We start from the raw sequence: 21,743 nt of genomic DNA on the forward strand, positions 1-21,743 counted from the left end.
TCCTATTGTCTGATTTTCCTTTGTGAAAGACATGGAGTTACTCGTTTCAGCCTTCTGCTCTTAACTGACTGCCTCTACGTTCAGAGGCTATTAAATTAAAGAATATTATTATAGAACATATATTAAATATTATATATCTATATATAATATATGCTCTATCTATATTATATAGATATGTATTATATATATTATTTACCTATAATATATACTATATATTATATCTATATTATATTTCTATAATATATACTATATATCATATCTATACTATATATCTATAATATATACTATATAGTATATATTATAGATAATGTTGATAATAGATACTATATATCTATATATAATCTTATGTATATATAATCTATTTTTATAGATATATAATATAGATATAATATACACATACATAATATTCTATTATATAGATATATACACACATGTACATGTATGTACATGTATTAAACAAAGCAGAGTATTAAAGCAGAGCATTTCTATTTGCTAAGTTTATGCTTTTAAAGTAATAGAAACTGACAGTGATAGAATATTTTGCTATGCTTTTTCTTGAGATGAGCCGATTCAAAACACTCAATGACCAGTTGCAAATTTCCTGAATACTGATCTTTGCTCAAATCAGCAATTATTGATTTTAATTCAGCTGGCTGTGAAATTGCGTTCGGGTGGAGCTCTCCAAAATGCCCAGAGGTTTCTGCAGCAGTTTCTTAGATGAGCTGTAATCTGGCCTTGTCCTTGGATAGAATACAAAAAAAATCAAGTTACCATAGCTCTGAAATGAAAATCGCACTGAAGCATTTGACATCGAGCAGAGTCAGGTTTTTGTTTCCTAAAAAGTAATGAAGCTGTCTTAATTCTATCTCCAAGCTGTTATTCCAAGATTGAGAAACAATTCTGAGGACATAATAATTTTTTAAAAGAAAAGCAACATTAGTTCTTGTCCTTCTATAAAAAAAATTTTTTTTATGTACTGAGAGACACCGTTTAAAAATGGAAAGGAAGGTCAGAATGTGAAGCTAGGCAGAACAAAAGGTGGTCAGATAACAGGTGTAAAGCCTGGCTGGATCAGGTACTGACTGTGTGACTTGTCAGGGGAGCGATGTGTATATTCGTGGCAGAGATAAAATAATTAACACTAACATGTCAGAAACTATATCCAGTACTTTGTGTACATTCTCTTGGTTAGCCTTCACAGTCACCCTAGTAAGAGAAGTATCAATGTTGCCCTTTTACAGATGAAGAAACTCTGCTCAAAGAGATCTGACAATGTGCTGAAGGCAAGTTGACCAAGATACGACTAGTAAAGTCTGTCTGAGACCCATAGCCAAGTTCTTTCTTCTACACAATGATAGAGGTTGTTCAACCTCTCTAAGCCTCAATTTACTTGCTAGTAAAATAAGGGGGGAAAATCCAAACTGACATGGCTCAATGGGAGGATTAAATACAATAATTTGGGTAAATTCTGGCATACTTCCTGGCACATAGGTACTTAATAAATCCCAGCCAGCATTTTTCCCTCACCAGTAACCCTCCAGGCTTAGGTACAATTAGGTGCCCTCATAGGAATGTGAAAGGGGTGTGCCCATGAGCGCACGTGCACAGTGGAAGAAAGAGGAAGACAGGTACCCAAAATCTTCCCGAGGTCTGCATAGCTTTTACACCACGTGAACTGACTTTTCTCCTCGGTAGCAAGGGACAGACTTCATGCAGTGGCCTCTGAAAGACTGTGCACTGTGTCACTGGCAGTTCATCATATCCCCCAGCAGTGCAGCTATGATAAGAACCAGATGATCTGAATTTCCTAAGTAAAGCCAGCAGCAAATATCTGGGAAAGCGCATGCCTCAGTATCCACACGCTCTGCTTTTTAAGAAAGTACATCAAAAAGCTAATGGACTTTTACAAGAGCCCAGTTACAGCTTAATATCTATAAGCTCTCAGATCAGGGAATCACAACCCCTACCATGTAAAGTTGGTGGCAGAACCAGTATTCCAAATTATTAAAGAAGCCAAAGATTAGATAAGATTTAGAGAGACCTGATATGTATAGAGGAGTTAAAAATGGAATCCACAGATTCATTTCCAAAGCTTGGTACGTGGACAGGATGTTTCCGTGTACAGACTTCTCCATTTTGCATGGGCTCACCACAGAAAAATGGTCCTCTCATCACTTGGGGGGGCTGCCCCTCTTTTTAATTTAGAGGGATGTGACATCCATTTGTACAGTCACATGCACAGCTCCAGATGGCTTAAGCTAAATGCTGTCGCAGAGGAGAGGAAAACCAGAGACTCAGGTGACTTTTTGCTGATCTTGAAATAGTAAGAAGGGCTCTTTGCCTCATCCCATAACCCACTTTGCTACATTTGAAGATCTGTTGATTTTGAAAAACACTTCGCTTATAATGTAACTTCATCTGTTATATAACTTCAAGTTTACAAAAACCTATCACCCATTTCCTCAGGACCTATTTCCATTTTTATTTAGTTCCATACAGCTTGACCTCTTATTACAACGTTTAGAAAAAAATATTTTCCAAGGCCTCTGTATATATATTAATAGAACTCCAGAGTCTTTAAAAAAATTTTTTTAAGTTTATTTATTTTGAGAGAGAGAGAGAGAGAGGGAGAGAGAGAGAGAGAGACAGCGTGAGCAGGGGAGGGGCAGAGAGAGAGAGAATTTGAAGCAGGCTCCACACTGTTAGTACGGAACCCATTGCAGGGCTTGGAATCATGAACTGCGAGATCATGACCTGAGCCAAAACCGAGTCCGGCAGTTGGCCGACTGAGCCACCCAGACACCCTCAGAACTCCAGAGTCTTTTGATTGCTAATTTGTGCTTCACCCTACAACATTGTTCATAAGTCCCTGATAACCTGTCCGGTGAAAGAGGCTTCTGGATAAAGTGGTACATAGGTGGTCATTCTAAGGTTCATCTATTAGATGGTGAGATGCAGGGAACTCTTACTTTATGTGATTACTCCAACTGCTTAACTACTTATAGCTTTCAGGTTTAAAGCTGTTCACCTGGGACTTGGTTATTGATCTTAAAGCAATTGGCTCTGAAATCAACTGCAAAACTATCAGGTGAAAACCACATTTAGGTAAACCAGTAATGATGAGGAAATGACACCATTATGAGGTTGATGAATTTATGGAAGCTATTCTAATCCTCTTCTAATATTCCTAGGACGTATATGATGATCTGTGGCCACAGCCTGCCTTCCATGCCGTTGTCATTGACTGAGGCTTGGCACCTCTTAACTGGACAGAACAATGGGTGGATGGGCCCGGGGAATCGATTGCTGAATTTTCTTACAAGAAAGTAGTTGATTTAAGAGTCGTCGTCAATGTTACATTCAAAGGTCATCATGTGGCATCAAAGATCTAGAAATAGCTAGTCTTTTTCTAAATTGAATAACTCAAGGCAAATACTCAATTTTCAAGAATTATAGAGCCAAAACTCAGTCCTTTTTTCTCTCAGTGTTCATTGGATTTCTGAAATGTTGGCTCAAAAAAAGTGCTGATTGCCCATTTTAACCCATCCAATAACTACAAAGTAAACTAAGTGCTACAAAAAAGATAGGATTTGTAATGGACTTTTCCCTCAAGTTTAATATCAGATGCAGTATTGACCATTTCGGATAAGTCCACTGGTGAAACACTGGCTTAAATACAGAATTTAATAGCCATTCTTCAGTTCTCAGCCAATTCATAGTAAATGACCATCATCTCACCTGACACTGTTGCTGCAATTCCCCGAAGTGGGGTCATGGGTAATCCCTTGGTCACTGTGTTTCACAGCATCCATGATCTTGCTTCTGAGATACTGAGATTGAAACACTACACTTATGTGACAGAAATCAAATTGGAAAGCATTGACTGGGCTATATTTTAAAAGCTTAGAATTTTGGTTTCAGAAGCAATCACCGTTGCTTTTAGGCAACTCATTATCTAGACCTTATTATTTTTGCCTCATTTTCTCTTGCTAGATGCAACTCAAAGCTAACACTTTAAAAACAAAATGCTACTGTGGAGAGGAATGCACATTTCAAAATAAGAGAAAATAAGCTCGAGTCCCATCTGGACCAGGCACAAAAGTTGTTTATACCGAAGGCCTTCTTAAAAACCATAATAAGCAAATGCTGGTAGGTCTTAAATGACCCGAAAGGCATTGCTGAATTGTCATTTCTGGTTATAGATGTAAAAATCTGGCACAGTAAAAGAGGGGGAAAATCACTTTACTGTCTCTAACATTAAACATTGATTCAGTTGACATGAATTATGTTTATTCCACTTGCTAAAAGACACCTTGGAGATGGTTCCAGTTTGAGAAAAAAGGCCCACGACTTGCTTCTGAGTCTGCGTGTGATCTCTTTCAGAGCACTGTGGGCTCTTCCTATGTCTAGTTGTGCTGAAACTTGTAACTTGTGATGAGGTAAGATACAACCTCACTTTAGATGGAGAAGGTACGTGAAAAATACCAAACAACTTTAGCACAGAGTTTGGAACAATTTACTTCTCTAGAAAAACAAATTCTCAACTATATATTATTTCCAAAACAGCTTATCCAGAGAGCAGCCAGAGGGAAACCTCCCAAGGATTTGGCATTCTGGTGTTCTTATCTCACACGGAAATGGAGTTCACATGTGAATACCGTGTGTGTATTTATTTTTTTCGGTTGTAGTAACTGGATGGTATCATAATTTGTAATCACTCATCTTGCTCTTAATTATTTCATGAATCCTCGCATTTGTGATTTTGCTTTTCATCTCAGACTTATTTAATTTGAATAAAATGAGGGACATGGTATTGTACAAATGTATGTTTGTCACACAAGTCATTACCGCATCCAGCAAATACCATAACTCTCTCAACAGAACTTCTTCCAGTCATACAGAGAAAACTAAAAGGGAGCCAGAAGATGCACAGTAAACTGTTCAAAAATCTGAGGAATGAATTTAATGGGTGTATGGACAATGTATACTTCATTGCCAAAGAGTCTTTTCTCCTTCAGTATTTAATTAAGCTCTGGAAACAGAGTGCCCCATATTGCCTTGATTAGAGGTTGATTTTATTAATCCTAAAAACCAGGCTTTGGAGCTCAGTAAATGCTTCCTTTAGAAAGAACATACTTTGGGGTAACCAGTGTGTTTCTGTTACCCATTCTATTCCACATTTTAGAGGAGCCTCTAACTACTGACAGATCATATCACCAGGCAAATGTAATATGGCAGGTGGCTGGAAGGTTCTGCTGTGGGAAAGTCAGAGTTTTCAGGGAGATGATGCCTTAAGAGTCTAGAGTCTCCACTAAACTCAGCAGGAAAAAGCACTAGTACCTTCCCAGAGCACCTCCTGTAACCTTTCAGAGTATATCTATGTTTATAAATTATGGTAACAATAAATAGTATCAATAAAAGCCGTTAATGCTTAGTGTATGTATATATTATTGTGATAAAATTTATAAAATTTACCATTTTAATCATTTTTAAGTATACTGTTCAGTGACATTAAGTATATTCACGCCGTTGTACAACCATCACCACGATCCATCTCCAGAAATCTCTTCGTTTTCCCGAACTGGAACTCTGTACTCATTAAAAATAATTGCCCATTCCTCCTCTTCCCCTACCCCTGGCAACCACCATTCTACTTTCTGTCTCTATGGATCTGGCTACTCCACACACCTCATCTAAGTGGAACCACACAATATTTGTCCTTTTGTATCTGCCTTATTTCTCTTAGTATGATATCTTCAGTGTTCGTTCATGTTGTAGCATGGGTCAGAATTTCCATCCCTTTAAGGCTGGATAATATTTTGTTGTGTGTATATATCACATTCTAGTTATCCATTCATCCACTGATGGACATTTGGGTTGTTACAACCTTACGTGATTTTTATATTTGATTATTTTAATTCTCACAATACTAGTGTTTATTATCCTTAGTTTCTGATTAGAAGACTGAAGGATAAGGAGGTCACAGCTAAGAAGCTCTGGAGCCAGGATTCTACTCCAGGTTGAGTAGGTCCTTCAGTCCCTTCTCTTTACTACTATGCTAGCCTGTGCTAGCCCTTTGCAAATGATTTATGAATTTAAATAAAGCTTCCATCACTTACGTAAGCCTTGATACAACACTCTGAGGTGAGGTTTCTGACTTAACTTGTCCAGATTTTAAAAGGCCCAAGGAGGGGCACCTCAATGGCTCAGTCAGTTTGAGCTTCCAACTCTTGATTTCAGTTCAGGTCATGATCACAGAGTTGTGGGATCAAGCCCCAGGTCAAGCTCTGTGCTAAATGTGGAGCCTGCTTAGGATTCTCTCTCTCTCTCTCTCTCTCTCTCTCTCTCTCTCTCTCTCTCTCTCTCCCCCCCTTCTGCCCCTCCTCCCCACTCACATGCGCTCACTCTCTCTCTCTCTCTCAAATAAAAAAAAACTAAAAAAACATTTAAAAGGTCCAAGGAGTCGCCAGTGTGACAACAGAGCCCCATAGCAACTGATCTACAAAGAAGCTCATTACTACAAAATAAACAGTTTTCTGAAGGGCTAGAGGATGTTCTCTTCTTTTTCAGGAGCCCCTCCTGTGTGGATGATATAACCTTGAGTATAACTAGGTAGGGCATGAGAAAGTAATTAAAAATAAAAATAATAACAACCGCAATAACAATCTGAGTTATCATTGTAGACCTCATATACACTGGTGACCTCATTTACATTATCGTTCCCACAATGCTTTGTAAGAGGTTACCTTCCTGTTGCCTTCACATCCCAACCTTTCCCGGCATTCCACATCCCCTGTGCTCTCTCTTCAGAGACAAAACTGAAGGTGACATTGTCATATTGTCTAACATGCCTATTTTCTTTCAGGTTTGTTTTTTCCAAATTTAAATTTGAAATTTTAATTTTTTCAGAAGTATGTCCTTGATTGATATAAGAAGATACCATCTTTTTGTTAATGTTTGTTTATTTTTGAGAGAGAGGTGGGGGGGGTACAGAGAGAGAGGGAGACAGAGGTTCTGAAGTGGGCTGTGCACTGACAACAGAGAGCCTGATGCAGAGCTCAAACTCAGGAACCGTGAAATCGTGACCTGAGCCGAAGTCGGAGGCTTAACCAACTAAGCCACCCAGGCAGCCCCGAGAAGATACCATCTGTAATGTTTGAATATTGTGCTTGATTTACTCAGTAAAATAATTTGGCCCCAGTTCACATTAGCTATTTGTAGAACTGTTGCTATGGACTGAATTGTGCCCTGCACCGCAATTCATACATTAAAGTCCTAACCCCCAATGTGATGGTATATGGAGATGAGGCCTTTGGGAGATAATCAGTTTAGATTAGGTCATGAAAGGGGTCTCTCATGATGGGATTCATGTCCTTAGAAGAAGAGACACCAGAGAGCTACTCTGTCTTCTCTCTGTCTGTCCATGCTCATACAAAGTGGAGGTCGTGTGAGCACACAGTAAGAAGGCTGCCTTCTGCAGCCCAAGGGAAAAGCTCACACCAGCAGCTACCCATGCTGGCACCCTGTTCTCTGACTTTCAGCTTCCAGAACTATGAGGAAGTAAATTTTTGTTTTTTAAGCCACCCAGTCTGGTATTTTGTTATGGCAGCTTAAGCAGACTAATACAACTGTATTATTACGTATATTATTATTAATACCACTGTATTATTACGTATATATGACATTCTCGATTTATCATAACATAATTATTGGTAATATTTATTAGTGCTTTACTCTGAAACTTATCCTAGGCTAAGTTCATTTAACTTATCTTCTTCTGTAGTGTGTGTGTGTGTGTGTGTGTGTGTGTGTGTGTGTGTGTGCATGTAGTGTCATGGTTATAATATTATCCCCATTTTATAGAAAGGGAAATTTTAGTGTAGGCAGGTGGTAATTTAATTGTTCAGGGACACCTAGTAAAATCCATATCCAACCCAGGCAATTTCTAACTCTAGAGATTATTCTATGAACTATGGCACATATTTTATCTTTGACTCTTATGAGAAATGTGAAGTTCAATATGGAGACCCACATATACCAATTTTCTATACGGTAGATACAGATTTCACTAGGAAGCCTTTTAGTAACAAGCATATCTATTTGTCAAGAGGCAATCCCTGCATTACTGAAGTTACTTCATGCAGTTGTTGTAATTAACAAGTCTGAAATCTGGAAATTATGTTGCTCGATTAAAAAAATTATCAATTGTATAAAATGTTAAATTTTGGAAGGTAATGCTGATATGCACATTACAAGCTTCTCAGAGCAGAAGCATCTCTGAGAGAAGTTCCTCTGTTTTCACAAAGAGGTAGATGAGTAGACTTATGAACCCAAGGCAAAATCATGGCTTCAGTGCAAAATGTGACTTCAATTTAACTTCCCCTCACCCAGATTCCTTATTCTTGCCCCCTTTTCTATTTGCTCCATTATGCAGATCCCTTGTTCCTTTCAGTCATGGCCCAGGGTCTCTAAACTCAAATAGTCCTCTCCCCAAACACATTATTCAACTGGAAAGAATCTAATAAATGTTTTCATCTCCAGCAAGGCTATCATATTCAGACATACAAAAGGCCCACACTTTAGGACACATGTTTCAGGGTTCAATGGGGACATGATACTGACCATTCTCTTTTTCCTCACAGAGCTCCAGGACAGCACGCTCTGAGGAGGACCGGGATGGCTTGTGGGACGCTTGGGGCCCATGGAGTGAATGCTCACGCACCTGTGGTGGAGGGGCCTCCTACTCTCTGAGACGCTGCCTCAGCAACAAGTAAGTCCTGCATCCCAGATGGTAGGGAGTTTGTAAGGCCCATATGTAGTAGGTTCAATGCATACTTTTGTGGTTGGGGTTATTAAGACCATTTTGTTGCACACAAATCTGGATGGAAGAAAGGTACAAAGAATTAAATATGTGCATCTCCAGCTAAGTTATTTATATACTCTTATATAGTAAGTGATATAGAATTTATCTCATTTACGGAGGAAATGTTGTCTATTTTCATATTAGAACTAGAAGGTTGATTTATAAGTAGAAATGGACCATAATATATGGCACTTTTTGGATCCCCTTAAATTTTAGTGACAAGAATAGCAACAATATTAACATTAACAACATATTAAGTTTATGTTGGATTCCAATGTTATCAAGCACTTTGCAAATAAGTGGTATATTGGTTTGGATTTCTTGGATGTCTGGAAGTTTCCTGAGATTATTCAGTTCAATGAATGATGAGGTTTGCATATAAGGAGGTTTGGAAAACAGAAACTTCTTGGGAACCTGGCATGGGAATGAGAGCAGTGGTGAAGGTGGAGAGTGGCTACTGGTTTCTAAGCTGAAAGTAAAGGCCTGAGGCATTAAAATGGCAGTCTACTTCAAATAATAAGTCAGGACTGTTTCTTGATCTGTGTGGTCTATGACTAGATTTTTCTTCAAACTATAAAATACAAAGTACAATAGTAATATTTTTTTTTAAATTTTTTTTTCAACATTTATTTATTTTTGGGACAGAGAGAGACAGAGCATGAATGGGGGAGGGGCAGAGAGAGAGGGAGACACAGAATCGGAAACAGGCTCCAGGCTCTGAGCCATCAGCCCAGAGCCTGACGCGGGGCTCGAACTCGCGGACTGCGAGATCGTGACCTGGCTGAAGTCGGACGCTTAACCGACTGCGCCACCTAGGCGCCCCAATAGTAATATTTTTAATGAGAGATTTTTATTTGACAGTGAAGAGTGTTACATGTGACAAGTAAGAGGTTTGATCAAAATTACTATATACTATAGAACATGGAACAGAAGAAAAAAATATCTATCTATATATATCTGCTGATTCTTCTAGACTTTTCATAATGAAACAGCACAAAGTGGTGAGATACAGGTTCAGAAAAATGTCAGCTTACTCTAATGAGAGAATTTCTTGAAATCAGGGTCAACGTCTTACTCTTTTCTGTGCCCCCAGTCCCGCACATGGTCTGACAGATAGATTTTCCTTCACTGAATCCATGATAACTAGAGACCATTTTGGCTCCAGGCAGATCCTAATGGAAATGGTGTACCCTGGGAAACCTGGCCAAAGGGCATATCTTGCAAGAAACCGGATTAATTATGTTACTTAGCCATTCTGGTGTTTGGTTCTACTCAGAAGATGGAGCTATTGGATTACATCCACTAGCAAGTTTGTTTGTCATCTTTGGAGGCCAGTGTCGTAACAAATGAGGTCCCCGAGCTGACCAGAAAAAACTACACCTTTCATTTTTATGATTCACCTCTTCTCTTCGTCTCAAATATCAAAACCTCCCTACATCTGTACTACATGATGCTGCATGGTGATAGCACTGCAAGATATAACTGATAACAAACATACATCAGTAAAGCCAAAATGTACAGATTTGAAGTGTTCCTATTATACAGTTTTCTCGAATTACCGTGCTTGAATATGCTATAGAGGTGAGCCAAAACATGTGTCTCACAAAGCTGGTAAGGAGTGTATGGACTTTCATACTGGCTCGTTGATGTGAATGCTACATTGTGAGAATCTTGTATGGAGTAAGAGACTGACAAGCAACTTAAGGGATAAGTACAATCACAGGTAGAACCCTGTCATTCGGCAAAGCATCAAATATATTATAACATCATATAACATCAGTTATGTGAAATTCACACTTACCAGTTTTGTCACCTAGTAAATTAAGGCTCCGATTGTTAGGATTTTATTAAGATACTGTAGAAGATATCATCTATCATCTACTCATAATGAATTGGAAAAGTAAAATGTAAAATCTAAAATTATAAACATATAGACTATTTGTCCCTATTTGAATTTCAAATATTGAAAAAAATACATTAGGTAAACTCATACTAAGCTGGAGAAGAAGCTAAAACAATGGGAGAGGGGCAGGGCACCAACCTACCATGAGTGGTTATCTGTGGCCCTCTTTTTCATTTTTTTTTTTAATATATGAAATTTATTGTCAAATTGGTTTCCATACAACACCCAGTGCTCATCCCAAAAGGTGCCCTCCTCAATACCCATCACCCACCCTCCCCTCCCTCCCACCCCCCCATCAACCCTCAGTTTGTTCTCAGTTTTTAAAAGTCTCTTATGCTTTGGCTCTCTCCCACTCTAACCTCTTTTTTTTTTCCTTCCCCTCCCCCATGGGTTTCTGTTAAGTTTCTCAGGATCCACATAAGAGTGAAGCCATATGGTATCTGTCTTTCTCTGTATGGCTTATTTCACTTAGCATCACACTCTCCAGTTCCATCCACGTTGCTACAAAAGGCCATATTTCATTTTTTCTCATTGCCACGTAGTATTCCATTGTGTATATAAACCACAATTTCTTTATCACCAAACTCCACACCCTAAAAACAAATAACCCAGTTCATTTTTTTTTTAATTTTTTTTTTAGTGTTTATTTTTGAGACAGAGAGAGACAGAGCATGAATGGGGGAGAGTCAGAGAGAGAGGGAGACACAGAATTTGAAGCAGGCTCCAGGCTCTGAGCTGTCAGCACAGAGCCCAACATGGGGCTTGAACTCACGGACTGCAATATCATGACCTGAGCCGAAGTCGGACGCTCAACCGACTGAGGCACCCAGGCGCCCCTCTTGTTCATTTTTTAATGGCTAATGAACTTAACGGGTTTTCTCTCATCTCCACTCCACATTTAATGTGGGCACCTTATACTCTTGAGAAAGATCACAGGTTATGAATGTATATGTCCTTAGAGGCCCACCAAGTAACTGGAATGTGTGTTGTAGTCTAACGGTAAGCACTCAAATTCAGCCTAAATGAATCCCATTGACCTGCTGAATTAATTTTCCAGACTGATTTTCCAGTCCTGTTCTCACTTTTAGCTCTGATATTTTTAAGTCTGTCAGCTAATAATTACTCTGTTCCAAATATGATAGAACTGTAAAAAGGAGCTAAAATACTCAGATTTTATGGAATAAATGACAACTACTCAACTTCTGGAGTTAATTATGTTCTGTGATGGATGGGGAGACTGGGAAGAGGCTTGGTTAACTTTATGAGTTTGAGAACATCTTCTCTGAGTGATCGTTTGAAGAGTGCAGGAAAATAAAAATCAGTGGAGGGAAAGCAGGGTGAAAATATAAATAAGCATTAAATATAAAGCTCATCCTTCTCACTGGCAGTGCTTGGTGCTGGAGAAAATGCCCTGACCCAGGGAGATACTGAGCAGAATCCTTCCTTTGCCTTCTCCCCCATCCTTTTTCTAGGCTCACAGAAAGTAAGCAGTGCTTCATTTTCCCAATTTCTGATATTAGACTATTGATAATTGCCTTTACTTGCAACCCTGGTTTGAGCAATAAGGGAAGGCACCGTATACACTTTTTTTCTACAACATTTACTAATTTCTGGAAGATTATGTTAGGTTTCATTGAGCGACTCTGATAATGCAACTATTGCTAATCTTGCGTCACTAAGTCTGCTTTGATTTTTGCATCATAACGTCTGCTCTTATTTTTTTTTCTAATTAGAAAATGGACTATGCATACTTGTACTTTATGATGGCTCTTCATTTCAAGTGAGTTAGACAATGTACCAACTACCTTGAGAAGCTGCTGCTTCTGTCCAGTTCTTCACATCCTCCATTAGATATTCTGAAGTAATATTTTTAACAAATGTGTTTTTCTCATTTATCTAGGATTGTGTGTTGTTTAGTGGAAACTATCCTTCTTCGACCTAAATTACTTAAGCATATAGTTTTAAATTTGATACTAAAGGTCTGTCTCTGAGAGTTCTAGCTTTGTCTTCAGCCGGTTAATTTAACTTTTCCCATAAGGAGTTCCAGATGCATAAGGCACTTAAGAATACTGTGTGTAACGTCATATGTACCATTGTATTAGGTCTGTGCCAAAATCAAGGTCAAAGAGGTAAACTGCAGTTCATTTGAAATGGCAATGAGTCAGATAGCTGGATGCTCTTAAGTGTGGTGTCAACCTTTACATTGGTGCCTGAAGAAGACTTAAAGGTCTTTTGTGACATTTTGTATCTTCTGCAAGGCCAATTAATCTCCAGACTAATAAATAGTATGGATTAATAGATTAATACATTAGGAGTAAGAATATTTTGTTAAATCCCAACTGGTTAAATGAAGGGCTTGTCATACCTATATGTACTCAAGTAGCAAAAATAATAATAAAAAATTTATTTCAAAAGCCTTACTTATAAAGGATGAAAGCATTTTTTAAAGTTAATAACTTTTGCATTGAATTCTTTAGTTGAATAGAATTTTTTGGAGCAGAATAAAATTATTAGATGAACAAGAAATAAAATCATCACACTGTGGAGGTGCCTAAAAAAAGATTATGATATGGGGCGCCTGGGTGGCGCAGTCGGTTAAGCGTCCGACTTCAGCCAGGTCACGATCTCGCGGTCCGGGAGTTCGAGCCCCGCGTCAGGCTCTGGGCTGATGGCTCGGAGCCTGGAGCCTGTTTCCGATTCTGTGTCTCCCTCTCTCTCTGCCCCTCCCCCGTTCATGCTCTGTCTCTCTCTGTCCCAAAAATAAATAAACGTTGGAAAAAAAAAAATTATGATATTGTTCCAAAGGGATGTGGCTGCCAGAATGTTGTCAATATAAATACAGAAAAATTAAAATAAACATCCTCGAGGAGTCTTATCTCACAGTAATTGGAAAGATCATTCAAACTTGTCATTTCATAATAATTGTGCTAAGTGAAATTAAGCTAACTCTTCAGATTTTTTAATTGCAAACACAATTTTTCTCCCGTAAAAATATTGATACTACAGCAATATAAGCTTTAGTTAGCAAGTAATTTCTACGCCATATAATAATAAATACCAAAAGAAAAATTTTAACATTAAGATTTGACTTCTTAAACAAATATTTTTTTTCCCTTTAAAGTCATTTCATCTTTATCAAAACACCCAATTAAGTTTCATAGGACCTGTTTTAAGACATTTTAGAACTTTCAGCTGAAGTGAACCCCAAAGCAAGATTTATCTGTTATTCTTCATCTGGTGTTATATGTTATCAGACTTGTTTTCATTGGAAATGCTTGAGTTTTTGTTTAAAAGAAAGATATACAAGTTCAGAATGGGTCTGACTACTCTTGTCATTTATATGAGGAAGTCTTTTCATTGTGTTAGGAAAGATTTCACATTTTAGGATGTTTAAGAGTTTGTGGTTGCCTTCCTTTTACTTTCTGGGTTAAAGCCTAATCTAAATGTATTACCAGGACTTCTAATAGTCCAGGTCATATATCTTAGAGGGATGTGGTCCTCCCCTGCACCCCTAAGCTCTGATCTCCTTTCGAGAGGAGAATAAGTCGAAAGACTGAATGTTTGGAACCGTTTTATCCCATAAACCTGTTTATTAGAATAAAAAATGGTTGGAAATGTGTTTGGTGTCCATAACCTTTACTAGCCATGCTGGGAATTTATAATTCTTGGCTGTCTTTTTCTGTTTATTTAAAAATTCTTTATTTGGCTAGTTCAATAGCCCTTGTGAAGTCATTATTTCTTTTCAATTTTCTTTTTTTTTTTTAAACTGCTTTATAGGGATATCTTTGACATGTAAAAACTACATATATTTAAGGTATACAACTTACTGTTTCAATGTATTTATATATTGTGGAAGGATCACTACCATGAAGCTAAATAATTTATCCAACACACCTATATAGTTACATATTGTGTATATGTACATAGTTACATAGTGCATATGTGTTGAGAAGATTTAAGAGATACCCTGTTTCAACTTTCAAGCATACAATACAGTATTGTTAACTATCATCACCATACTGTACATTAGATTTCCCAAAGTGATTCATCTTGCATAACAGAAACTTTGTACCCTTTAACTAACATCTCCTCATTTTCCCTTCTCTCCTGCTCCTGGCAAAACACCATTATACTTACTCTCTGCTTTTATGACTTTAACTATTTTAGATTCCACTTATAAGTGAGATCATTCAGTGTTTGTCTTTTTTTGTCTGGCTTATTTCACTTAGCATAATGTCCACCAGATTCTTCCATGATGTCACAAATGGCAGGACTTCCTTCTTGTTAAGACTAAATAATATTCCATTGTATGTATATACCACATTTTCTTCACCCATCCCTCTGTCAGTGGCATTTAGATGGTTCCCATGTCTTCACTATTATGAATAATGCTGCAGTGAAAATGGGTGCAGATATCTTTTCAAATTCCAGATTTCATATATACTCAGAAGTGATATTGCTAGATCATATAGTAGTTATATTTTTAATTTTTTGAGGAACCTCCATACTGTTATATAATAGTTTTACCATTTTCTGTTCCTACCAACAGTGTACAAAGGTTCCCTTTTCTTTATGTCCTTGCCAACACTTGTTACTTTTGTCTTTTTGATAATAGCCATTCTAACAGGTCTGAGCAGATATCTCATTATGGTTTTGATTTTCACTTCCCTGATGATTGGTGATGTTGGGCACCTTTTCGTGTACCTGTTGGCCATTTCTGTTTCTTCTTTTAAGAAATGTCAATTCAGGTTTGTTGCCCATTTTTTGATTGGATTATTTGTTTTTTCACAATTGTGTTGTAAGAGTCTCTAATATATATATGGTTTGCAAGTAACTTCTCTAATCAAAGGCAGTGAATAGATTGCCTTTTAACTTTGTTGATCGTTTCCTTTGGTGTACAGAAGCTTTTTAGTTTCATCTAGTCCCACTTACCTATTTTTGCTTTTGTTACAGGCAGTTTTGGTGTCATGACCAAAAATCATTGCCAACACCAATGTCAAAAGTTTTTTCCCTCTTTTCTTTTAGAAATTTTATCGTTCCAGGTCTTATAGTTAAGTCTTTCATCCATTTTGAGTTAGTTTTTTTTTTTTTTAATTCGCTGTGAGAATAAGGGTCCAATTTTATTCTTGTGCATGTGGATAACCAGTTTTCCTAATGCCATTTATTGAAGAGAGTATCTTTTCACTATCATTGTGAGTTCACCATTGTGGCACTCTTGTCAAAGATTGGTTGACTATATATGTGTGGGTATATTTCTGAGCTCCTTGTTTTGTTCTGTTGGTCTAAATGTCTGTTTTTATGCAGTACTATAATGGTTTGATTACTATAACTTTGCAGTATAGTTTGAAATCAGGAAGTGTGATGCCTCTAGCTTTGTTCTTCTGCCTCAGGATTTCATTGGCTATTTGGGATCTTTTGAAGTTCCACATAAATTTTAGGATTGTTTCTCTATTTATGTAAAGAATGCCATTGGGATTTTGATATGGAGTGTGTTGAATCTGTAGACCACTTTGAGTACTATGGACATTTTAACAATATTAATTCTTCCAATCTGTGAGCAAGGGTTATCTTTCCATTTATCTGTGTCTTCTTTAATTTCCTTCATCATTGTTTTATAGTTTTCAGGGTATAAGTCTTTCACCTAATTGGTTAAGTTTATTCCTAAGCATTTTATTATTTTTGATGCAGTTGTAAGTGGGATTTACTTAATTTCATTTTCAGATGGTTTGTTGTTAATGTGTAGAAAGGCCACCAATTTTTATATGTTGATTTTGTATCCTGAAACTTTGCTGAATTCATTTATTAGTTCTAACAGTTTGTTGTTGAATCTTTAAATTTTTCTACATATATGATCATGTCATCTGCAAAGATGATCTTATTCTTTTCCAATTTAATTTGGATGTCTTTTATTTCTTGTCTAATTGCTTCGACTAGAACTTTTGGTACTGTGTTAAATAGAAGTAGTGAGAATGAGTATTCTTGCTTACATTGGATCTTAGAGGAAAATTTTTCAGTTTTTCCCCATTGATTATGATGTTAGCTGTGGTTATTCAAATATGACCTTCATTGCATTGAGGTAAGTTCTTTTTATACCTATTTTTAATGGTGTTTTTTAAATCATGAACAGATATTGAATTTTTTTACACTCCTTTTCCTGCATCTGTTGAGTTTATCATGTGGTTTTTATCTTTAATTCTGTCAATGTGATATATGACTTTGATTGATATGCATATGCTGTACCACCCTTACACCTCACAGATAAGTCCTACTTGGTCATAGGTACAGTGCTTTTCATGTGCTATTGAATCCAATTGGGTAGAATTGTATTGATGATTTTTGCAACCATGTTCATTAGGGATATTGGCCTATAGTTTTCTTTTCTTACAGTTTATTTGTTTGTCTGCCTGTGGTTTCAGAGCAATATTGGCCTTATAAGATTCATTTGGAAGTGTTCTCTCTCCTACTTTTTGGAAGACTTTAAGAAGGATTGGTGGGGCGCCTGGGTGGCTCAGTCGGTTAAGCGTCCGACTTCAGCTCAGGTCATGATCTCGCGGTCCGGTCCGTGAGTTCGAGCCCCGCGTCGGGCTCTGGGCTGATGGCTCAGAGCCTGGGGCCTGCTTCCGATTCTGTGGCTCCCTCTCTCTCTGACCCTCCCCCGTTCATGCTCTGTCTCTCTCTGTCTCAAAAATAAATAAACTTAAAAAAAAAAAAAAGAAGGATTGGTATTACTATTTTTTAAATGTTTAGTAAAATTCACCAGTGAAACTGTTAGGTCCTGGCTTTTCTTTCTTGGGAGGTATTTGATTATCGATTCAATTTTCTTATTTGTTACTGGTCTGAACTAGAAAAAGAACAAAACAAGCCCACAGTTATCCTGAAAAAAAGAAGATAATAAAGATTATAAAAAAAATGGATCAACTAGAGGTTAGGAAAACAATAGAAAAAATTCAACTAAACTAAGAGTTGGTTTTTTTTTTTTTTGAAAAGATAAGATCAACAAATGCTTGGCTAGACTAAGAAAAAAAGAGAAAAGATGAAAATAAAACCAGAAATAAACAAGAAGACATTATAATAAATGCCTCAGAAATCAAAAGGACCATAAGGAACTATTGTGAACAATTATACCAATAAATTGGGTAATCTAGAAGAAATGAGTAAATTCTAAGAAACATATAACCTTCTAAGGGTGAATCTCCTCAATTTTCATTCATTCATTAAATAAATATACACTGAATATCTATCATGTATCAGGCAAGTTGCTAGGTATAACTAAGGGTAAAAGACCCAGGAGTCAGGCATCTGCTTTGGGGGATTTAACAAATTATTAAGTTTTTGCTGATTATACGGAATTTCTACTGATTGTAGTTATATAATATTTTAAGAAGAGAATTTCCTCCCAGTTATGTAAATAGGTAATATATATGTAGCAATGTTTCTTAATCTTAGCTGTACTTTAGAATCACCTTTATATATATATATATATATATATATATATATATATATATCCCACTGAAAGCCAATTAAATACAAATCTCTACAGCTGGAACTCTGATATCAATACATCTTTCAAAAGCTCTCCAAATGATTTTAATGTGTAACCAGTGTTAAAACTGCTGCTGTATTCACTGTTGACAATAGCCAAAGTATGGGAGGAGCCCAAATGTCCATTGATGAATGAATGGATAAAGAAGATGTGGTACAATGGAATATTACTAGGCAATCAAAAAGAATGAAATCTTGCCATTTGCAAGTACATGGTTGGAACTAGAGGGTATTATGCTCAGCGAAGTTAGTCAGAGAAAGACAAATATGTGACTTCACCCATATGATAAAGGGAAGATACAAAATAGATGAACATAAGGGAAGGGAAGCAAAAATAATATAAAAACAGGGAGGGACAAAACATAAGAGCCTCTTAAATATAGAGAACAAACTGAAGGTTACTGGAGGGGTTGTGGGAGGGGGGATGGGCTAAATGGGTAAGAAGCATTAAGGAAGACCCTTTTTGGGATGAACACTGGTGTTATACATAGGGAATGTATCACTGGAATCTACTCCTGAAATCATTATTGCACTATATCCTAACTAACTTGGATGTAAATTTGAAAATAAATTTAAAAAACCCTGCTGCTCTATTAAAGGAGATGATAGTGGAATGATTCAGCTCCCTGGGATTTTTTGGAAGTTAGGGTAATGAATAAAAGAAGGAATTTTCTGGTAAAAGAGATTTGTTTATGTTTACATTCCTCACTCAGGTTTCTGTGAAATGACCCAATCTACAGTATTGGAGGAAAGCCCTGGGCACCAGCATGTCAGGATGTAAAAGTGGTGATTGTCCCCCTACTACTGTGAGCTAAAGGAATAACTTTTCTGAGTGGTTATACAGTTGTCAGTATAGTAAGGTCAGCCTTGCCCAGATTGACAAATGGACTAAGTGATTTCTGAAGTTTTCTTCCATTCCATTATTAAGCTTACAAGTATGACCCTTTAAAATGCCTCCAGGTTGTTAGTGAATGACTAAGTTAATGCCCCGAGCCTGGGATATTTTATGCAAATTCTCTAGGATCCACCTGCCTTCAAATTCATTAAATTTCTTATCCGTTGAGTGGAGTTTATCTTTCTACCTTCAATTCCACATTTATCATTATGCGGAAAGAAAGGCTTCCTAATAGTACTTGAGGTCTTTAATTTTTCTTATATTTTCTTAAATTTCTTATCCATTGAGCGGAGTTTAACTTTCTACCTTCAATTCCGCATTTATCATTATGCGGAAAGAAATGCTTCCTAATAGTACTTGAGGTCTTTTATTTCTCTATTTGGGTCCAATTTGTGCAACAGAAAAGAGGAGTTTATCTAACCCTAACTGGTTTTGCTTACTTTCAACCACTGGGGGAGAGGGAGGTGGTGGGAAGGAAGGAGGAAGGAGGGAATGATAAAGGAGAAGAGAAAGAGATTAAGAGAAATTAAAGGGACACCAGATATTAACAGCTAAAGACAAGGGATACCAGAATTACATACATTGGGGGAAGGATGCTTTACCTGGAGACAGAAAGAATAAGTATAGAATGCTAAGTAACATCATAGTCATGTGTGACCATCAGCTGAAACCCATAACTACATATGTCAACCTTAAATAGCTGCATAACCAATCCCTACCTCTGGGTTTTGGGGTAGGACTCACAGGTCAAGATTGGGATCTTTTCCTAGTGAGAGAGTCACATGTTTGGGAGCCTGGCTCTCATAACAGTGTGTTTCACTGTCTCTGAGAGAGTCTTTAACCTATTTTGTGGACTATCCCTTTTATTTATTTATTTATTTATTTATCTATCTATTTATTTATTTATTTTTTTTTTTTTTATCAAACTACTAATTTTGAATCTTGGTCCCATTATTTTCTAGCCAGGTGACACTGCACTGGGTTTTTAGTTTTTCTGGGATTCAGTTTGTCGCATCTATGATGTCAAGTGGGCAGTTCCTGGAACAGAATAGGTGTTCAATAAATATTTATATTCAGTGAATGTCTAAGGTGCCCTTCAACTCTAAAATTGAATGTGTGACCCTGAGACAGAGAGCTTTTCTCCTCCACATGTGCAGTCAAAACCCATTTTGCTGCCAGATAGGAAGAGGAACAAAAGCTGCTCTTAATATGAATGGTTTTAAAGAAAAATGTTGTTATTCTCCAGGCCCCCATCTTACAACGGACATCTGGGTGATATGGGCGGATTGAAGAACTTTTGTCTCTAGCCAAAATAATTCATAAATTCCCAGCTCCAGGGTTGTATCGGGTGAGGTTGTGAGAGTCCTAGAGTTTCATAATATACATTTTCCTCATGGGGAAGATGGAAAAGTTGGACTTGATGTTGCTAAAACACATTTGTTTTTATTCTCATTCTTTGCCTCTTTTGGCTACTGAGCAAATGTAAGATCATTTGCAAACCTTATGGCATGTGTGTATGTATAATAAAGTGCATGTCCTTCCTGCTAGCGGATCTCAAGCCAAGGGCAGCAATCCCCCTGCCCCACACCCCAGCATATTTCAGAGGGAGCAAATGCATCGCAGTGACAAATACAACTTAGAATAAATATGTGGAAATAAACATGTCTGTAAAAAAAAATGCAGTTTCTTTCCTCTGGTAGCTATTTCATTTCCTTTTATGCTTTTCACCTTCACTTTATTATAGAAAGATTTTAATCAGGTTTCAGGGTTCACAACTTAGAGCAAATATTAGACCAAAAGTTCTTCATGGCCTGAAATTATCCTGATAGCATTTCCTTCTGTTCTATGCCTTCTCTTTAACTTTGACCCACCCACCCTTCCTTCGCTCCTGTCTTCCCTCCCTCCTTCCTTCCTTCTTTTCTCTTCCCAAGAAATGCTTATGGAGTCCTAACCATAAACGAGGCACTTCACTAGGCACTGGGGCTCAGAGATCAAAACATAGACTGCAGGGGAGAAAAGCAAATAAAAGAAACCAAAAATAGGTTTTTTAAAAGTGAAAACAGTCCTGGCCAGCTACAGGACTGTCCTGATCCTTTAAAATACTGACCACATTGTTGTCTCTCTGCCTCTTGTTCTAATGAGCTTCTTACCTTCAATGTTCCTCCACACCCATGCCCAGCTAGTAAAATTCATCACACACTCAGCAGTGGTCTTCAGCCTCATTTTGATATACTTATAAGTCATTTCTCTTCACACCACTTTGAATTACCTTTACACAGACTGGCATGTGTTATGGTTTCTTGTATGGCACTGTATCCCCAATACTATCATCTATGAGCACAGGTTTTATCTTTCTTGTTTTATATTTTACTGCCATGCACATAGTAGGCGCTCAGTTCAGTGCTGGATGAATTCGCTGAATAGAATATTAGGGCCAGGAACCTACTGTAGGACTGTTTCTTGAGTAACCCTTTCTCCCATCACATTCTTGGGATACTTATGGCCCATATGGGACATTCTACCTAAGGTATTGCCTTCTT

At 37.3% G+C, this 21,743-nt stretch overlaps 1 protein-coding gene across 8 annotated transcripts in view; it reads left to right on the forward strand.

Annotated features, from left to right (window-relative positions):
* Positions 1-21,743, forward strand: part of ADAMTSL1 (ADAMTS like 1) — an 883,534-nt gene that overhangs the window by 527,703 nt on the left and 334,088 nt on the right. For all 8 annotated transcript variants that reach the window (XM_045043887.1, XM_045043888.1, XM_045043889.1 and 5 more), the window contains one exon: positions 8,643-8,770. In XM_045043887.1, the coding sequence (XP_044899822.1) occupies positions 8,643-8,770 (128 nt within the window). The remainder of the gene's footprint in view (positions 1-8,642; positions 8,771-21,743) is intronic.

Source organism: Felis catus, chromosome D4 (assembly GCF_018350175.1).
Source record: "Felis catus isolate Fca126 chromosome D4, F.catus_Fca126_mat1.0, whole genome shotgun sequence".
Lineage (NCBI taxonomy): Eukaryota > Metazoa > Chordata > Mammalia > Carnivora > Felidae > Felis > Felis catus.